The sequence below is a fragment of the Notothenia rossii genome (genome assembly GCF_949606895.1).
Source record: "Notothenia rossii genome assembly, chromosome: 6".
NCBI classification, from domain to species: Eukaryota; Metazoa; Chordata; class Actinopteri; order Perciformes; family Nototheniidae; genus Notothenia; species Notothenia rossii.
Window position 1 is genome coordinate 86,617,883 of NC_136909.1, and position 13,594 is coordinate 86,631,476.

Consider the following 13,594-nt stretch of genomic DNA (forward strand, 5'->3'; position numbering starts at 1 on the left):
CCTGAAAGAGTGTGTTCTGCATCTCACTCTCCCCTCCTCTCTGAACCCACAGTGACATCGAGGAGAAGTCGATGATTTTGTCTCTGAAGCAGACCGAGTCTCTGTTTAAGCCGCGACACATGAGCAGCTTCTTTACCGCGGGGGGTGCAGGAGTGAGTGGAGAGCCCGGTGACTCTCTGTTCAACAAACTGAAGGAGGAGCCGGATGAGCTGGCCCAGCTGGCGCCAACACCCGGAGACACCATCGTCACCCTGGACTTTGGTATGTATCTGCTGTAATCACACGATGGCGTCATTATGATTATAAGCAATTATACCCTCTTCTTCGACCGGTATTACAGTTAGACAAACGATACTACAGTATAAGATACGATATGGTACGACACAAAACAATATGATACTATTCAAACCTATACGATAAGAAACAACGTAGTTCTCTGCGCTTCAATACGATAATATACAATATTAAAACACAATACATTTAACTGAATGTGTTTCGCCTCTCTCCTGCAGATTGCCCTGCGTTCGAGGAACCTCTGCAGCCTGGAGGATACACCCAGGTGTCGGCTGCAGCTATGCCCCTTCCTGGGCCTCCTTCCTGGGCCATCGAGAGCCACAAGCTCTCCCCCCCGGCACCACTTCATAGAGAAATGTCCAACATGGTGGGACCGTTCACCGTTCATCAGAATCCTCCTCCAGGCAGCAACACCCCCAGCCTGAGCAGCTGCTCCACGGTGAGACCCTGACCTTAAACAGGAAGCAGGAAGTAGTTAGTGAGCGAGGACTGGTTGTGTTGGTTTGTTCTGTTTTCAGCCAGGCCATTTGGGGGGTGGAGGTCAATAACTGTGGGCACTGTGTGTGAGAATAATGTGGGAGGATATTTGGAAAGACCAGACTCTTAGCAGTGAATAGTGCCTTTGTTCAAAATAATCTCTTTGTTTCCGTCTTTAACTTTCTCTTTACACTCTTACGTGTCGTCACTACAACGCTACCAACAGTCATACCTACCTACCTACCTACCTACCTACCTACCTACCTACCTACCTACCTACCTACCTACCTACCTACCTACCTACCTACCTACCTACCTACCTACCTACCTACCTACCTACCTACCTACCTACCTACCTACCTACCTACCTACCTACCTACCTACCTACCTACCTACCTACCTACCTACCTACCTACCTACCTACCTACCTACCTACCTACCTACCTCCCTCCCTCCCTCCCTCCCTACCTACCTCACTACCTACCTACCTCCCTCCCTACCTCACTACCTCCCTACCTACCTACCTACCTACCTACCTACCTACCTACCTACCTACCTACCTACCTACCTACCTACCTACCTACCTACCTACCATTAAAACTAATCTCTTAGTATTTATCTCCCCCCGCTGCAGCCCAGCAGTCCAGGAGATTACTACACCTCCCTGGAGAGTGAACTGAAGGTGGAGCTGACGGAAAAACTGTCTGCTCTGGAGACAGAGGGCAGCGACAGCTCGGCAAACACTGAGGTGCCTGTAAGACGAATATATTATGCTAATGTAAAAAAACGTCTCCGTCTGTAATCATTACATTTTGTCTTAAAATACTCCTGAACATCAGCAGGAGAGGACTCTTTAAAGTAGAGACTCTACATACTGATATACACCTGAACATCAGCAGGAGAGGACTCTTTAAAGTAGAGACTCTACATACTGATATACACCTGAACATCAGCAGGAGAGGACTCTTTAAAGTAGAGACACTACATACTGATATACACCTGAACATCAGCAGGAGAGGACTCTTTAAAGTAGAGACACAACATACTGATATACACCTGAACATCAGCAGGAGAGGACTCTTTAAAGTAGAGACACTACATACTGATATACACCTGAACATCAGCAGGAGAGGACTCTTTAAAGTAGAGACACTACATACTGATATACACCTGAACATCAGCTGAAGAGGACTCTTTAAAGTAGAGACTCTACATACTGATATACACCTGAACGTCAGCAGGAGAGGACTCTTTAAAGTAGAGACACTACATACTGATATACACCTGCACATCAGCAGGAGAGGACTCTTTAAAGTAGAGACACTACATACTGATATACACCTGAACGTCAGCAGGAGAGGACTCTTTAAAGTAGAGACACTACATACTGATATACACCTGAACATCAGCAGGAGAGGACTCTTTAAAGTAGAGACACTACATACTGATATACACCTGAACATCAGCAGGAGAGGACTCTTTAAAGTAGAGACACTACATACTGATATACACCTGAACATCAGCAGGAGAGGACTCTTTAAAGTAGAGACACTACAAACTGATATACACCTGAACTTCAGCAGGAGAGGACTCTTTAAAGTAGAGATACTACATACTGATATACACCTGAACATCAGCAGGAGAGGACTCTTTAAAGTAGAGACACTACATACTGATATACACCTGAACATCAGCAGGAGAGGACTCTTTAAAGTAGAGACACAACATACTGATATACACCTGAACATCAGCAGGAGAGGACTCTTCTTTAAAGTAGAGACACTACATACTGATATACACCTGCACATCAGCAGGAGAGGACTCTTTAAAGTAGAGACACTACATACTGATATACACCTGAACATCAGCAGGAGAGGACTCTTTAAAGTAGAGACACTACATACTGATATACACCTGAACATCAGCAGGAGAGGACTCTTTAAAGTAGAGACACTACATACTGATATACACCTGAACATCAGCAGGAGAGGACTCTTTAAAGTAGAGATACTACATACTGATATGAACCCTTGTCCCCCTTCTCTTTCCAGAGGGACCTGAGTGATTTGGACCTGGAGACGTTGGCTCCGTACATCCCGATGGACGGCGAGGACTTCCAGCTGCACCCCATCAACCCCGAATCTGATTCCATGGAGGGGGGGTCCAACATCCTGCATCCCACCAAACCCACCAAACCCAGTTTCAGCAACATCGCCAGCCTCTTTCAGCCTCTATCCTCCCCCCAAAACCCACAGGGAAACTTCCAGCATCAGGCCGCATTATCCTGGGCTTCAGAGGGGGAAAGGGGCTCCAGAATAGGAGGGTCTTACATGAATAATCCCTCCTATCAGGCTTCAGCCACTACCAGCACTCCTCTGTCCTCCATGGGGGGCATGCAGAATCTGCAGTGGCCCCCAGACCCTCTGTTAGCCTGCCAACAACAACAACAACAGGCGCCCAAGGTCTACCTGAGGGAGCCTTTGTTGAGAGAGGAGAGGCCATCATGTCAGCAGAACATGTCTCACCTGATGCAGAAACAGAGGTGATTAATACAGACACAACATTTCACCTTTTACAAAAACAATACAGATATTTTTAATAATAGCGCTTAATATTTTTTTATTTAATATAGGGTTTAAGTATGCAGTAATAATACATTATTTAAATACGATACAAAAATGTAAAAGTGCAGATAAATGAATGGACAGTATTTTGAAATGCAACCTGTTCGTAGTAATTCATCTAAAGAGTGTGTGTGTGTGTGTGTGTGTGTGTGTGTGTGTGTGTGTGTGTGTGTGTGTGTGTGTGTGTGTGTGTGTGTGTGTGTGTGTGTGTGTGTGTGTGTGTGTGTGTGTGTGTGTGTGTGTGTGTGTGTGTGTGTGTGTGTGTGTGTGTGTGTGTAGGTCTGTTGATAACTTTGTGCAGGCCTACAGAGACATGAGCCCAGCCAGAGTGGCCATGGCCAACAGCATCAAGCGCTCCTTCAATCAGATGGCTGTGGTGAGTTTCTCCTGGAAACTATTTTTGTTTTGTTTTAATCTTTAAAATGTAAATCCTTTTCTATCATGGCTACGTCATTTACGGTGAACATACAGCTTTGATAATACCTGTTTACGTGATCATGTATGCCTACATTAAGCACAGTGGTCTTGAGTTGTTTGAGGAAATGTATTTTTTTTTCTTTGTGTGTCAGGGCGAGGGTCCTACGTCAGATTTTATGTGGAAGAAAATGAGGGGTGACAGCAACATGGATCGCTCCCTCAGTGCAGGATCACTGGCAGGTAAGAGTGTGTGTGTGTGTGTGTGTGTGTGTGTGTGTGTGTGTGTGTGTGTGTGTGTGTGTGTGTGTGTGTGTGTGTGTGTGTGTGTGTGTGTGTGTGTGTGTGTGTGTGTGTGTGTGTGTGTGTGTGTGTGTGTGTGTGTGTGTGTGTGTGTGTGTGTGTGTGTGTGTGTGTGTGTGTGTGTGTGTGTGTGTGGCAAAAGTACACACATCCTTTACTCAAGTAGAAGTACTCGTGTTTAAAAATACTCTGGTAAAAGTAAAGAGGGCTTTGAAATGTACTTCAGTAAAAAGTACTCATAACTACCAGCTGTTTTAAAGAGTACCTGACCTCCCTTTATATTAATAGAACAATAAAAATAGAACACGCAGTGACTCTAAATAATAATGATCACGCCACCAAACACACATTCAAACTAAAGGAACCAGCCTGTTTGGAAAATGAGAGAAGTAGAAAGTACAGGTATTTGTGTTCAACATGTGAGAAGTAGAAAGTACAGGTATTTGTGTTCAACATGTGAGAAGTAGAAAGTACAGGTATTTGAGTTCAACATGTAAGAAGTAGAAAGTACAGGTATTTGAGTTCAACATGTAAGAAGTAGAAAGTACAGGTATTTGAGTTCAAATTGTAAGAAGTAGAAAGTACAGGTATTTGAGTTCAAATTGTAAGAAGTAGAAAGTACAGGTATTTGTGTTCAACATGTAAGAAGTAGAAAGTACAGGTATTTGTGTTCAACATGTAAGAAGTAGAAAGTACAGGTATTTGTGTTCAACATGTAAGAAGTAGAAAGTACAGGTATTTGAGTTCAACATGTAAGAAGTAGAAAGTACAGGTATTTGAGTTCAACATGTAAGAAGTAGAAAGTACAGGTATTTGTGTTCAACATGTAAGAAGTAGAAAGTACAGGTATTTGAGTTCAACATGTAAGAAGTAGAAAGTACAGGTATTTGAGTTCAAATTGTAAGAAGTAGAAAGTACAGGTATTTGAGTTCAACATGTAAGAAGTAGAAAGTACAGGTATTTGTGTTCAAAATGTAAGAAGTAGAAAGTACAGGTATTTGAGTTCAACATGTAAGAAGTAGAAAGTACAGGTATTTGTGTTCAACATGTAAGAAGTAGAAAGTACAGGTATTTGGGTTCAACATGTAAGAAGTAGAAAGTACAGGTATTTGAGTTCAACATGTAAGAAGTAGAAAGTACAGGTATTTTTGTTCAAATTGTAAGAAGTCAAAGTAAAAAGTCGTCAGAGAAACAAGTAGTGGAGTAAAGTACTGATACCAGAAAAATGTAAAAGTAACAAAGTACTCCACTACTTCCCACCTCTGACTGTAACCTGTATTTGTGTGTCAGCGTCAGACATGGAGAGGATGATGGCTCCACGTCTGCAGCAACACAGGAAGCCTCAGTTTCTAGGAAACGAGAAACTCTTTTCCCAAAAGAGCTGCAACTTCTCACCGTACAACCTGCAGCCTTCCAGCAGGAGCCAGGGTGAGCCCACGCAGTGTTTACAATCTAACGTGTTAAAATGCATTTTTTTGCAATTTTTTTCTTACTTTTTCTCTGAATTTTGCCTTTTGTGACTCACCGGGACTCTCACTGTTTCTCAGATTTTGACATTTCAGAATTTTTTATTGTCACTTCTTCTCAGAATTCTGACTTTTTTCAGAATAATCTTTTTTCCATTGTTATTACTTTTTTTTCAAAAATTCTCACTTTTTATTTTGTTTTGCTTTTTATCAGACTTTAGATTTTTTTCAGAAATATTTTACTTTTTTTTCAAATTCTTACTTCTTTTCAGATTTTGACTTTTTTGTTTTGACTTTTCTCAGAATTTTTACTTTTTTCAAAATGTTCACTTTTTCATGAATTCTGACTTTTTTTCAAAATTCTTATTTTTGTCAGATTTTGACTTTTCAGAATTTCCACTTATTTTTATGATCACTTTTTCTCAGAATTATCACTTTCCGAACTCTCAGATTTTGACTTTTTGTTTTGTATTGACTTTTAACAGAATTTTGACTTTTATTAGAATTATATATATTTTTTCAAAGTTCTCACTTTTTCTCATATTTTTCACTTAAAATGTTTTTTTTCAAAGCAATATTTCCGCTATTTCTAACTTTTCTTATGTTTTGGGATCACAAACAGAAACGTATCCAACTGTTGCTTGCATCCTTGTCACAATATTTTTCTGATTCGCCTCCATTTCCCTCACTTTGCAGGGATTGCAAGCCGTCTGCTGGGCCCTTCCTTCGAGGCGTCTTGCCTGCCGGAGCTGACCCGTTACGACTGTGAGGTGAACGTCCCTCTGCAGGGGAACCTGTACCTGCTGCAGGGCTGCGACCTGCTGAGAGCCCTGGACCAATCAGCCTAGAGATTAAACAACATAGACTTAAAGCCTTCTGAGGCTAAGCTACCTACAGGGGACGGTATTCATTACCCTGACTCATTATAGGGCTCAATCTGTCCCTCTATAGTCCTGCAACATTTTAAACGAGCTGAGCTATCAGGGTCAAGCCACTTAAAGCCCCTTTTTCCTCTCGACTTAAATCAGATGAAACACAAAAGCATTGAGCCGACCACCTAGACTACAAACACACATATGATATATAACCAGGGTCACTCGGTGAACAAATATCAAGAAAATATCTCACAGAGTAAATGTCATGAAGCTCTCTCTGACACCCTGATGATTCTATGTGTTCAGAAACTCTGGCTTTTGGTGTAAAACGTGTAAAGGTTTCCTGCTAAGGCTCAGTGAGACCCTGATATGAACTCTATGCAGCTCATGTCCCTTCTCTTTCCCTGCATTTAGCTCAGAGGAGAAGTACTATACTACCTAGACACTGTTTTCTTTCACTTTGTGTATTTGACCAGCAATTAGACAGAGCATTTCCAGCAATTAGACAGAGCCGCTCTCTCCCCTAGTCCCAGTCAAAGTCTCAATCTTGAGTTGTTAAATGGTTCTTACCTGTAGCCATCTTTTTTTTATTTGTAATGATAATTTTACAAAGCATGCTCTTTGATTATGCAGATGAACCCCCCCCCCCCAACAAATAAATGGTATGGTTGATGAAAGACACAACTTCCAAATCACACGACGTGATTTCAGAACGTCGAAACTCAAGAAAAGACTTGAAAAAAGAAATATATTTCAGTTTTATTTCATTTTCCAAAGAGAAACTGATAATTAGAATCTATAAGAAGAATATAAGTGAGACGTAAATCTGCACAATCCTTTTCCACAAATACAGAACTACTCATTATAATTTTAATAACAGAGTATGATTCAGACAAAGTACTTCTGTTTGGGTTTTTCACTCTACCTACCAGATTCCTTTATTGTGTTGGTGTCTCTCTCACAGACACACTAATAAACATATATTGCAATACATGTACTCTACTGTAAGTTCAATACGTTTTATTTTTCTATTTTCTTTTCTTCTAAAACGTCTTTCACTTCTTCCACAGTCAGGTCATGGATTACAGGGTTATTGTTCTCTTATTGTGCAATTGTTTCACTGAGATGATATAGTCAGTATCATAGCTTTTATAGCCTTTTACACAATTCTGATTGCTTGTTGTTAGACTTACACTATACAAGAAAAAGTACATTTAAAGGCTATCTTAGAGGATGCAATCTTTTATTTTAGCTCTATATTTTGCCATTAATAGACCATCAGTGTGTTAGGCTTCGTAACTATAGATCAAGTTTAGTTTCGCTTGTTTCGTCGTGTTAGTTAAACTTGCGAAAAACATATATTTCTCTTGGAGTTACCCTCTCTGTAACGCTGTTTAAATGCAGCTTGATTAGACAAGTCTGCCGTGCATTGCCTGATTCATTCAATTTAATTGATCAATCTAAAGATATTGCACACTGTATAGCCGCAGCTTTGTTGGATTACTTGAAATCAGGAAATATAACAAACATAGTGAACACTTTTAATTATGTTGTTGATAATTCCCAGAGGAATAAAAATCCGACCATCAGTCCAAAAGCCAAAGATATTAATTTAAAGAAAAGTTCCAAACAACAGCGACAATGTTAGCTGTAATGTAAAGAATGTGAGATTTGCACTAAATGTGCTAAAAGTCAGTGATGTGCCACTTTAAGATTCCTTAAAGGGGATATAGATGAGGCGCCGCCAACTTTCCGTTGAAAACAAAAGTTGGTGCCAAGCTGAAAATATAGTTTATTGTGCCTAAAAGCTGCTTCGTCGTGCATTGCACATTAAACAGAAGTGATCCAGAATTTTTTTTTTTTTTATACTTTCACAAAAAAGACAGTATATCACAGCTAGTAATGATGCTAACGAAGCTCACGTCAAAGCTCACGTCAACGTAGACGCTGCATTAAAATATAATTGACTGACAAGCCATGGACATCTCAATGTAATTGTTAGAAACTCGTCCATCATTAGATTGAAAGGAAATCTATCCCTTATATATATTTTAATGTCACCGTATCTTCAACAATCATCGGTGACAATGTTTAATTTGTTTGCCTGACAGACCATCTGTTTAGTAGATTTAAAAATGCACAGTATTCTTAATATTAGGATATGATTGGTGTAACAACTCAGAATCTGCATTTACCGCCAGTAATATCAGCAATGGAACACAAAAAGGGGCGGGGCCATGACGTAGAGGGATTGTAATTGAGCCAATCAGAGGGGTCAATCCAAAAAAAGAAGTCCTACTTGAATTAAAAAAGCCACTTTAACTTTTGATGAATTAGCGCGGTGGAGGTCGCTCCATCCCAAAAAAACTAGATGTGTTTAGTAAATAATGTAGTCATTCATGTGTTCATTAGCCTTAGTTTCATTGCAGCCTTTAAAAAGCGTCTTGAAAGTGTGTGTTTTAAACTTCATGATTAGGAAAAAGGCCAGTTTTTCTTGTAATCCACGACACAAAGTAGCTGCCGATATCAGAAAGCTTTGAGAATATTATTGTGCAAACTAGAAGCTGAAATGATATATCTTTGAATATATAATCTCCTCCGCAGTATGCCATCAGTGAAAACACTTCTCTGTTTCCTTTCAGTATTTTTCCTAAATCTCGCTCTACTTTCTGGAGGGTAATCGTCTTCTTGTGATGACCACTTAAGAGTATGAATTACAGAGCTTTGTTCACGTTACGTATTTAAAGAGACAAAACTAATGTTGAAGATAGTGTTTTTTAGTGTTTATGTGTTCTGGTACTTTGTCCTTATCTACCCTGTAGATGCCGATGGATCAGATCCTTCAGTGTTGTTTCTGTGTTCGTGGCATTTTGTTTTATCCTCTATCTCTCAAATATCTATTGAATCTGTTGGTTGTTTTTGTTCTTGCTTTAAGACATAAAAAAAAAAAAAAAAAGTTCAGATTTAAACATGAGTTTCACTTTTTCAGATATGTAGCATTTTGAATATTGTAAAGAGGGTGAAGTTGCTTTATAAATAATCACATAGTTGCATATATAAAAAGCAATGTTGCTTCATATACCATGTATGTGTCATTTCTAGGACCTGTATTACATATGTTGGATCCAGTAACACTATATTTTGATGTTCTCTGTTGTATGTTGTGCTGACATTTTCTTTAAAGTTGGTTTTAATCTGTAAAATGTGCCTTATGGTTGTCTCAAAACATGCCCGATTTGCCCTTCGAGCACACAGTTTGTCCCCTTAATGTGTTGATAACTTCTTCCTATTCCAATATCAAATAAAATCTTAACTTGACATTGTATCTAGCAATGATATGAAGTACAAACACAGAAACAGCTTTGCTTTTGTTGGCCTTTTGTACAATGGGGATACAATGTCATAATTGGGATGATATCACGATAACCCCCTTAACTTTCGAAGACAATAGCTCCTTTATTCTAGTCTGAGAACATCCAATAATAGCCATGTTTGGATGCAAGTAGAACCCGTTGTAGATCCGCTGGTGATGACGAGTCAAAATGAGTGAAAAGTTTCAGAGGGAATGGATTCCCCAGCTCATCGAAAGACCTGACAGTCTGTTTGGTGACGAAGCTGATCGAGGGTTTTTCAGATTAGTTGAAAAAAAAAAAAGATTTGACTGTTGTTTAAAAAGTTCTCCTGGGAGAGTCAAAGTTCCAAAAAGTGCCCTGCATGAGTGCTTTAATAATGCACATGTGCACAAAAGCTTAAAACACTCATAACTTTACAATCAGTGTCTTTATTGGGATGTACAAAGAGACCTGGATTCAGCGTTTGAGGCGCGTAGTTGAGTTTTGCTTAAGCCCCGCCTCCATTCACTAAACCCCGCCTCCAAGTCGGCAAATTTTAGAGCATTTTACAACTTTTAGACCCTTTAAATAAGGGTTACAAAAGAGTCCGTACTGGGTTGTTGATTGGGCTAGGGGAAAAAAAGTATCTGCTGATTTACAGACGTCCTTTTCCCAATGTAAGTCAATGGGGGAACGTTTTTTTTTTTAACCAATGACATCATGGACTTTAAACTAAGTGTAGTATCGCCGTTTGGCCACTACGAAAATGTGCGTATACGTCAAGCGCACTTTCTGGGTGCTTGCTTAATTCATCTTTTTGGCCATAAACATATAATTTGGCCCTTTTTCAATTGCTGAATTCATTAGAGCAGGATAATCTGGAAGTTTAAGACTTAAAATCCTATCATAACTTCTGAAAAAATTCAAATATTTGACGATCCACGTTCTGGAAGAGTTCACTGTGAAGACTCCAGCTCAGGCACATGGTGTTTATTTGGATTGCAGATTAATATTTCTTCGGGCAGTGGGTGTGGACACAGTTTGGACAGTTATAGGAGATATGATAAAGATCGATGTTGAGTGAAACGTAGAAAGAGAGATCCTGCTCAGCCTGCCCACTGACGCTTATCTCTCAACTGCTCCACTCGACATTCAACTCATCAGTTTCCACCCTCACTCCCCTTTTACCTCCTGATATATCAGCAAATTACTTTATATACAAGCACGTTTTTATTATTGCTCAAATTGAAAGTTCTTCCCAAGCCGAAACACCGGCCAAATTACTTTTTGTAGTATTATGTAAAAATGTCTGATCAGACGTTGATTTTCCAGAAAAGCCCCCTACAGCTTGTCCCAAAGCAAGTCCTTATTATTATAATTGCAGATTTAATGTAAGATATTAAAAATGTCTTAATCTGTCCCAGCACTATGTTCTTTATTGGAGAGAAAAGAGATTTTAGGATTTTAGATGTAAATTGAAATAAAGGCACCTCAGATGGACTTTTTAGCAACTGATGAGATTTTAACTACATTGGTTTAAGGTATGTGGAAATAGTTGGCAAGATGGAAGTTGGTTTAAAAATATAAAATCTAGGCAGAGAGGAAGTCCCGCCCCCATTTGAAGCTAGCATCTGTTCCACTAGATCTAAAGTGTTGTCTAAATGAACACACTTATTTATTTGGACCAAGATAATAACTACTTATATACAATTTATAGTCTTACATTTTCTTAGGAGATGTAATTGTTTATCTTAACCCTGTTGTATCTTTGCTCAATTGAAAAAACTTTTACTTTTCAATTCTCACATAATACATTCAAGTTTCTTAACATATAGGCAGTTAGCCATAGGGACAGGTGTTAGTTATTCATAACAACTGGATAAAGACAACTATGAGCAAAAAAGCTAATGCTAGTAGCACAGGCAATTCAAAAAATGGGCGGGGCTTCAGCTCAGAGAGGATGTCCCGCCCCCTTTTGAAACTAGTTTCTGCTCCAATAGAAGTAGCCTATATTTACCGGTATATATCAATGTTTCTTAAAATATAGATACATAACTATAGGAACAGGTGGTCAGAGAAACTGAATGAGCAATAAAGCTGATGCTAATAGCACAAATGCTATTACAAAAATGGGCGGGGCTTCAGCTCAGAGGGGAAGTCCCGCCCCCATTTATAGCTAGCTTCTTCTCCTCTAGATTATACGAGAAAATGTATATTTACCAGTATGTATTATTGTTTCTTTAAATCTAGATAGGAACAGGTGGTCAGAGAAACTGAATAAAGATATCTCTCTGACTCAAAAAGCTAATGCTAGTAGCATAGACGCTAACCTAAAATGGGCGGGGCTTCAGCTCAGAGGGGAAGTCCCGCCCCCATTTATAGCTAGCTTCTTCTCTTCTAGATTCTACGAGAAAATGCAAGTTTAAACATCAGTGTGTATTTTCGTTTCTTAAAATATAGATACTTAACGATAGGAACATGTGTTCAGAGAAATGCTAGTAGCACAGATGCTAACCAAAAATGGGCGGGGCTTCATCTCTTTGCTTAAACACTAGAAAGCTTCTCACCAGTCGTAGTCCCAAACTCACTGTGCTGCTCGAAGGGTTTCCCCACAAAAACAAATACAGAATGTTTTCAGGAGTTAATACCCATAATTCATTGCACTTCCTCTTTACAAGAAGATATCAGCATTTTGTCTTTCGTCTCGTGTGGCAACAGGGTTTTTGTTTTTCCTCATGGGATCGATATTCTCGTATTCTGTTTTTATCTTCGTCATACAGTGCAGTTATATTAGCTGATTCAGCATTTTTTTACATGTTAAAAATGCATATTGACCTTATTATTATTATTATTATTATTATTATTATCATATACTGTTATCATTGTCATGGGGAGTGTAACCCCAGTAAGAAGTTTGTGTTTCTGCACTGATATCTTATTATTAAAGCATACTGATTTCATTTCAATATTGTTTTATGTTCTGATTGAAAGCTTCTTAACATATGTGAATAAAGAAAGTACAAATGCTAGATTTTCTAAGGAAAGGTTCTGGTATAACGTTTGCATCTAGGCTATTTACAGTAAAATGTCAATGCAACTTCAAGATGTTTAATGACTTGTTTGATATCCTTAAAAAACAAATTCCAATGCACAACTTTATCACATTTTACAACTTTTAGACCCTGTTAAGCCTTTTTTTTCACAAAACTGTGTTTCAGGGCTTCTTAACATTTTATAAACTATGAATGTGTCATACTCATTTAACCGGAATAAACTCAGCTAACTGACGATACGAACCATTTTTACCGAAACAAAACACAAGTCTCACAAGAAGCGTCTAAATTAGCCCTGAGTGAACAAATGCTGACGCACTTAGCACAGAACTCTAGGTATAAATGCTTTGTTACTTATGAGATCTGCACAAACAAGATATCAGCTAGAAAGCTGAGATTCCACAGATTCTATAGGTATTAGTATCATCACTGAGCGATCCGAACTCGCGACATGGGAAAAAACAGACATCACAACAAAGAGCTTTATGGAGCAAAAACGGGAGAAATGTCTTACCTTCTGCTGTTTCTGATGTGTTCAATGGCATTAAAACGAGAAAAACAAGGCTGAAGGTTAATCCATAGGTTAATCCAATGTGTCTGTGTCACTTTTAAATGATTACTGATTATCCATCATTCCATTTGTATGTCAAAAACTGAGTTTTCATATTAGCGGCTATGATAGATAGCAGAGTGTATGACAGTTTCCTGTTTTGGGTATTCTGGCTACGCATCACTCTCACTCCTTATTTGGTAACG

The 13,594-nt window shown here is 39.1% G+C and overlaps 1 protein-coding gene across 2 annotated transcripts in view; it reads left to right on the top strand.

Moving 5' to 3' along the window:
- Positions 1–12,751, top strand: part of epas1b (endothelial PAS domain protein 1b) — a 45,785-nt gene extending 33,034 nt beyond the window's left edge. Inside the window, exons 8-15 of one of the 2 annotated variants that reach the window (XM_079689317.1) lie at positions 53–261; positions 513–733; positions 1,406–1,525; positions 2,823–3,313; positions 3,675–3,771; positions 3,965–4,052; positions 5,403–5,540; positions 6,275–12,751. In XM_079689317.1, the coding sequence (XP_079545443.1) occupies positions 53–261; positions 513–733; positions 1,406–1,525; positions 2,823–3,313; positions 3,675–3,771; positions 3,965–4,052; positions 5,403–5,540; positions 6,275–6,426 (1,516 nt within the window). In that variant the 3' untranslated portion in view covers positions 6,427–12,751. The remainder of the gene's footprint in view (positions 1–52; positions 262–512; positions 734–1,405; positions 1,526–2,822; positions 3,314–3,674; positions 3,772–3,964; positions 4,053–5,402; positions 5,541–6,274) is intronic. The other variant, XM_079689318.1, reaches the window with a different exon arrangement.
- The last annotated feature ends 843 nt before the right edge of the window (positions 12,752–13,594 follow it).